Genomic DNA, 6,870 nt, shown 5'->3' with positions numbered 1-6,870 from the left:
CAGCCACATTTTAATGACTGAGATGCATCTGTACATTTATCACTGAGGAAAAAAACAACATAAATAGGGCGCTGGTCTTGCTAATTGGTCTTATTTATTCAATAATTACCTTCAGATGGAACAAAACGAACAAAAGACCTCCGCGTTGTCTGGTCAGCTTGTTTCTCACAGCCGAGGAGTCCGGTTACCATGGTAACCATTAAACATTATGAATTAAATCAGCAACAAACTCTTGTTTGTCAACTTATTTTTCAATATTTTTAAGACGTAAATCTGAATTTCAAGTCATCTAATAGTCACAATATATACTTTAATTTTGTTTTTTGTTTTTCTCTGCGACTGGAAGATCTGTGACGTCATCACGTTATCTGCGTGGACGCTGCTTGATGACGTACTATTCCCGCGCCCACTGTTTTGAAACGGAAGTAAAAAATTCAGATTGTTCGTGTTTTTGTCGTAGTTTCATTAAATGTAGCCCTCTTGTTGATAATCCGGATAATTTCGCCACTTTTGATTGTCGCGGTGGACTCTGGTCGCACTGTGTGTTCTGCTTTCCCAGCGTTTGAAGCGTTGTTGTAGGTGGGTGTGTGAGCTTGTGGACGGAGCATGGACAGCGAGATCCAGCGGGACGGGAGAGTCCTGGACCTCACAGACGATGCCTGGAGGGAGGACAGACTCCCATACGAAGATGTCACCATTCCTCTGGTAAATAGTGTGGTTGACGTCAACTTTGGCGTGAGCGAGCTCTATCTGATTACTGTCATGTCCAGGGGAAGTGTGCATGAATATGTTGCAGACACCTCAAATATTATAGGTACTTTAGTGTAGTTCAAAGGATTGACTTCAAAATCTTACATTTCGTCTATACATCTTTGAATGATCTTGATCCTAAACACATCTCAGATTTACTTGAAGTACTCAGGAAGATGTTTCTTCATCATCCATCTCATTACTTGTTGATATGATTAAAAAAAAACAAAAAAACATAGAGTTACTGCAGGATGATTTGACCTTGTTGATGTTGTAAGTATCGATGAAGTCGATTACCTGCTCATCCTTCTTGGTGGCGTCTCTTTCCTTTCAGAGTGAACTCCCAGAGGCCGAACAGGACAATGGAGGATCCACAGAGTCCGTGAAAGAACAAGAAATGAAGTGGACGGACCTTGCCCTGCAGAGCCTGCATGAAAACACGCCGAGCACTGGAAACTAAAAGACTGAAATGGACTTGCTCAGTACAACAGAACACACAATGCATCTACACACATCGAAACAGCTCATCTTCTCCCATTTTATGACATCATAAATTGCTGATGCACTTAGGTATTTCACTCATTTGTCAAGGCATAAATAAAAAAAACATCTTTTTGCGTTAGTTTTTTTCTTTAGTTTGAATGAATGGAAAAAATGGTACTCGAACAAAATGAATAAAATAGAATAGAAATACTTTCTTCATTCTAGAGGGAAATTTCTTACATGGACATAAAGGTAATTTCCTAATACAAATCATTACAGCAAAAGGTGAAAGCAAGTTTCCACTGCCTGTAAGACAGCTGCGATCTCAACACTACCCGAGGCAAATCACAACAGGTATAATACAACTAAATACCTACTTTCAATTTGCCTGGAGCATTTCTCTATTTAGCGTATTTTAAGTCTTGTCTCGGCGTTGTTAATTCTTGGCACTATTGTTAATCACATAACCTTAGAGACCTCCGCAATCCTCTTCTAGGAACAGGGTACACAGGCAGCTGGTGTCTCCGATTCTGTCTTGAATAAAAACAGTTCTTCACAGTCGAGGTAACATCTTCGACTCTGGTGTGTGTAAAACTGCAGACAGGAAGCCCTGAGTGTAACTCCGCCATCAGTGTCTCTGTGACGCCTCTGCAAGCTTCCGAACGTGGTCGTGTGGCCCTTTTCCCAGCAGCGCTGAGGGGTGTCGGTAGGAGCCTCCCAAGCGATCCCACAGTGTGAAGTATTGTCCGTAGTTATAGTTGAAGTACAGGTGATGGTCGATGTGATGAGCTGCCCCGTTGATCAGGAAAATCAGGAAGCCGGGGAGCCGATAGTCTCCATCATGTATGGAAATAGTCCAGATGTTGACGAAGACAAAGAGCGAAAGGTAGATCACCTAAAATATCAATATTACAAGTGTCAGTGCAGGCAGGACAAAACATGTTTAGAATTTTATGATTTTAAAGAGCAAGGATCTACAACATTTAGCTCAAAATACTTTGTGAAAAAATTGCATAAAGCCTTCAACAGAACATCTTTCTAAGAGTAGCATATAGATCTCTACCTTGTGGAGGGGGAAGATGAAAGGGTAGAGGTGGTAAGGTAAGCTCTGCAGGAAGCCGTCAAGTGGGTGAAAGGCATGACTGGCAAACGGTGTGGGGATCTTAAATATGTGATGCTGCTTATGTAAGTACTGAGGGAGGGAAACAAAAACAGAAAAGCCTGAAGATCACAGCAAACAAAGTCCCCGCAGTTATATTCTGAGTTATATCCAAAGTCATAATCAACAATCACATTTCATAACATTTAAAAGTGACCGTGACAGTTTAAGATTGACATTAAACAGACTGACACTCACCTTGTAAATGCTTTTATGATGCATCCACCGATGTATCCAGTAGATACACATGTCAGTGAAGAACAAGAAGCCTGCGATGCTCAGAAACACACCTGGCCATCCTGAAAGAAATTCATTTTAATTATTAGTGCCTGTTTCATTTAGCATGTCATAAATGTTGAAATTTGCATTTCATTCAGGTTATCATCGTTTTATCAGGAGCTGTAATGAAACTGGACATGACAAATCCGGTTGTATTCTCACCGAGGGAAGAATCACTGATGTTATCATAAAGTTTGCTGTGTCCCCTGACCTCCAGAAAGAACAGAGCCACAGTGGGAAAGCTCATCCAGAAGATGGAGACAGTTCCCAACTGGATCTCTTTCCGCACCTGATTCTGTTGGAATAAAAAAAAAGACACACGGTTCACTGAAGCAGTCACTGGCTGTTGATCGAACACCACAAACTTTTCCCAGCCTACCTGAATAAACTGTGGATGTTTCATGAGTTTATGGTCGAAAACCAAGTAGAAGCTGAGCACTCCGAAGCCCAGGTAGACCAGCAGAGCTCCCACGGTTGTCACTACCCACAGGCTGACGATCTGTCGCAGAGCCCAGTGCTCGGGCCACGAGGCCGGGTAAACATACGGAGTGAAGACATACTGATCCGATATGTTCAGCACGTGATCCATGGCCAGCTGTGAAAAACACAAATACACACACACAACACGTTATTTGTGATGTCTGCTTGCAATTCTAAGTGTATATATTTTTGGTGCGATGAACACACTGCACACTCTGGTCACTGGATGTCTGCATGTACTGAAGTTGGTATGAGACCAAACTCCTGATCAGATTGATTAGACTTGATGGATAGATCTAATCAGTGTGTTCAAACAGTGTTCACACATCTGCCGATTCACTCTTCTCTGCTCACAGGAAACAAGTGTCTGTTCACAACTGTGACTGAACTATGGTTTTCATCATATATTATTGGGAAATGCTCCTTTATATTGGTGTGTGTTTAAGGATTATGGCGCTGCACAGCAGCATGGTGATCAGTCGTCTTCTTCACTGAACGCTAAAAGAAGCCCTGTCCTGCACCTGATTGCAGTGACAGACTCATTACTGGGATTAGTTTGGAGTTTGTTGTTGACATGATCATTAGAATCAGGCGTACAGAAGCAGGGACAGAGCTAAAACCAGCCTCCAGGGTCAGGGCTGGAGAACACTGCTCTGGTCCATCACACGGTTTAAAAAACAAAGATACAGAACTTCTCACACACGCCTATACGAAGTTCAGAACCACAAACGAATCTCAAGCATCCAGACCTGAACCTGGCTGAGGCATTCTTGATATGAGACTCTGCTCCACTGTGCAGCCCCGAGTTTAGTCCAGAAACATGTGTCTGGCTCCTGACAGGTTTGAATGTGAGTATGTGTGGTTGTTTGTCTTGTGATGGGCTGGCAAAACGTCCTGCCTTTTAAACAATGGTTGAAGATGGATGGTGAAATCAAAGACATGCAGGAACAGCAGCCACGCAAAAAAACAACATTTGCTTTCATTATCTTTTAAAAATAACACAGAACTTTTGGAGAATTTCCAGTTCTGTTCTCAAATATATGAATTAAACTCCTAAACATCAGGAAAACAAAATATTTTAAAATGTTCTCGCGTATCTCACCTGTTTTAGGACCACGGCTTGATGTCAAGATGACTTGATCCTTCTTAGAAAGAAGCCGAGACCTCATTCCTCCACATGCAGCCCGTCCAGCAGCGTATCACTTCTGAGAGGAGACACATGGTCTGAGAGAGCAGTCTGCTCAGTGGCAGACTCATACATTACTGCACATCCCAATGCCCTGACCCATTATACTCAGTAAATTAGGTTTGCAGTAAGTTATTCAATATGAAAAAAGCCCAATCCCCTACTTCACGTTTTATGCAGTAATTAATGTCAGCATGCTCTGGTGCAGCTGAGTCATGCAGCGCCTGTTTTTAACCTGCTCAGCGGGTGGAAGCGTGTCAGACAGTTTGTAGCTGATGTCCCCTGGCCCATGCAGAGCTCTAGTGTCAGATTGCAGGTTAACTGTCTGCCCTTTAAATAAAGACTGTCACACACAGAGACATATCACAGAAGCAGGAGATCTACTTGTGATTTAGTAAATTATATTAAATTCTTGAATATCTAAGAAAACACGTCTCTGTGGCTGATTGTCTTTCAGTAAAACAAAACACTCGTAATCAATATACATGGAGAAAATCATTGTTAACAGCTAAAATTAAACTCCTTTCAGATACAATCTGAGCAACGTGGTTCATGTTTTCAGTTAATAGCAATTCACAATTTTTACATGACTGATATTTAAACATGGAAAATGTCACAATTTTGTTCATCACCTTTGAAGGCATTCATGAAAAGTATTTCCATTCTTGAGAAGGTAATCTGTAATGCTGACAAAGTCAATCAGCAAAAATTCATTTTCTCTGTTAATATAATATGAATTTCTCCTTTTCCACACTACTTCACAGAAACTCTCAGCATGCATAAAGTCTCCCTCTAGAGGTCACTGACAAAAACAACATCTCTCTGTCGTCTGCACTGCACAGGCTCATGTAAAGAGGCAGACATGCCAAAGCTGACCTATAAAAAAAGAGTTAAGTTTTGTAATCTGAATCAAAACAATGAATTAACTGTCCAATGAAATCCAATGTGATTTTCAACCAAGAGGGAAATTACAAATTCCAATTTCTTCATTTTCAGAAAATCACAGCGTCTCATTGTTTTTATTACATCTGCAAAATGTCACAAGCTTGAATTTCCAAATCATCTGTGAAAATGCAAAAACATCATGGCAAAGAAGTGTTCTTGTATTACTGTGATTAGACTTAGACTGTGACTTATGCACCTGTTTTTTGGTGGCAAGATCTCGTGGTGCATATAACCTGATTTATTCTCAATTAAAGCTTTATCGGACCATATTTGGCAACTTGCGAATCTGTTTAAGTTTTCATTTCGACAAAAAAATAAGAAAAAAGTTAACAAACTATCGAAAAAAGTAGTTATGCTTACATTATCTAACAGTGTGCAATTCCTTTACTTGAGCAAATCAGTTCTTAACTCCCTGTAAGTGCACCGGACTGATGCATTTATCTGAAAAATGCAGAGAGCACCGTTTCTGAGCAAAAACCCAATTAAAAACTATGTTTGTTTCTTTGTGTATAACTTAGATAGAATGAACAGGGAACTATATTAAGGTGGGCTTCACGAATATTTAACTTGAAATGGGGAAATATGTAAGATTTTGGTCAGTTTCAAGTGGCTGAAACTGTAAGTGTGTATGCAGATAACTTTATTTGTCCGTTTAACATTTTAAACAGCATGAGGGGTTGGAAAAATCTTATCAGTTGTTTTTGAAGATGTTGTTTATTTAATGTTCTAGTTGTTTCCAGAAAAGTTGCACTCATCACCGGATCTCCGCCCACCTTCACCTTATGTCCCGTTTTCGTCCCATTAAAAAAGAAAAAATCTGGGGAAAAGCGCACACCTCCACTGTAGCGGGCGCAAAGGGGACAGTGCTGCGTTCAGGGCCCCACTCCCGTCGTAAATTACCTTTTGCTTCAATCTAAATAGCTTCCGTGGCTAAATGTGCCGTGCAAAATAGGTGGGATTTAGCAAATAATGTATCATAACATTTTACCTTAATGTCCCCTATCTCAAGAAGGCATAAAAGTTGACTTTTGATGATTAATTACCATAGCTGATGTTTTGGTACCAACAGCTTAAATTCATTTTCTTTATTTTCTATTTTTTTTTAAGATGAAACCGATTGTATGTCTGTTTACATTAATATAACTATAGCTGGTACTGATAAGTAGACTATTTGTGAGCTTTATGTTATATTTAGAATCTTGTCGCGTCTCTTGTGCGCCCGACCCGCTCTTGAAAGCATTTTTTCCTACAGCGCGTGGTGCGTTCACGACGGGCGCAGAGAGCGAAGCGGCCGAGCGCAGAGCAGCACGAGGAAGGGCAGCCTGCACACTTCTGATGTGTGTGTGTGCCGTGTGCACAGGAAGCACAAAACAAGATAAGAAGTACTGTTTTGATTTCATGACCCAAATTCAACAAAGAAAGACATAGATGTTCCAAAATATAATAGACACATAACATACAACCTTCAGCAGGTTGAATAATTAAATTCAATTACTATAAATAATTCTTATCTCTGCTAAAGGTAATGGCATGAGTCTGATACCAATACAATACTTATTTTCACTTATTAAACTGTCGCTGATGAGAA

The 6,870-nt window shown here is 40.5% G+C and overlaps 2 protein-coding genes across 2 annotated transcripts; one reads left to right on the top strand and one right to left on the bottom strand.

Annotated features, from left to right (window-relative positions):
- Positions 1–405: 405 nt before the first annotated feature.
- anapc13 (anaphase promoting complex subunit 13) lies at positions 406–1,473 on the top strand. The gene is made up of 2 exons (XM_030096102.1): positions 406–705; positions 1,085–1,473. Exons 1-2 carry the CDS (start codon positions 607–609, stop codon positions 1,208–1,210), a joined length of 225 nt encoding a protein of 74 aa, XP_029951962.1. The 5' UTR covers positions 406–606; the 3' UTR covers positions 1,211–1,473.
- A 160-nt stretch (positions 1,474–1,633) lies between these two features.
- LOC115391759 (lathosterol oxidase-like) lies at positions 1,634–3,260 on the bottom strand. Its single transcript, XM_030096101.1, has 5 exons — positions 3,051–3,260; positions 2,834–2,966; positions 2,591–2,691; positions 2,297–2,425; positions 1,634–2,128 (listed from the first exon to the last, which is right to left on the bottom strand). The coding sequence occupies exons 1-5, from the start codon at positions 3,258–3,260 to the stop codon at positions 1,862–1,864; spliced, it is 840 nt and encodes a 279-aa protein (XP_029951961.1). The 3' UTR covers positions 1,634–1,861.
- Positions 3,261–6,870: the final 3,610 nt, after the last annotated feature.

The sequence above is a fragment of the Salarias fasciatus genome, chromosome 7 (assembly GCF_902148845.1).
Source record: "Salarias fasciatus chromosome 7, fSalaFa1.1, whole genome shotgun sequence".
NCBI classification, from domain to species: domain Eukaryota; kingdom Metazoa; phylum Chordata; class Actinopteri; order Blenniiformes; family Blenniidae; genus Salarias; species Salarias fasciatus.
This window is presented reverse-complemented; position numbering and strand designations above follow the sequence as displayed.

Coding starts and splice junctions, on each gene's coding strand:
- anapc13 (XM_030096102.1), top strand. CDS start 607: ATGGACAGCGAGATCCAGCGGGACGGGAGAGTCCTGGACCTCACAGAC. Junction 706..1,084: donor AAGATGTCACCATTCCTCTG/GTAAATAGTGTG, acceptor CTTTCCTTTCAG/AGTGAACTCCCAGAGGCCGA.
- LOC115391759 (XM_030096101.1), bottom strand. CDS start 3,260: ATGGATCACGTGCTGAACATATCGGATCAGTATGTCTTCACTCCGTAT. Junction 2,692..2,833: donor CATCAGTGATTCTTCCCTCG/GTGAGAATACAA, acceptor AATTTCTTTCAG/GATGGCCAGGTGTGTTTCTG. Junction 2,129..2,296: donor TCATCTTCCCCCTCCACAAG/GTAGAGATCTAT, acceptor TTGATATTTTAG/GTGATCTACCTTTCGCTCTT.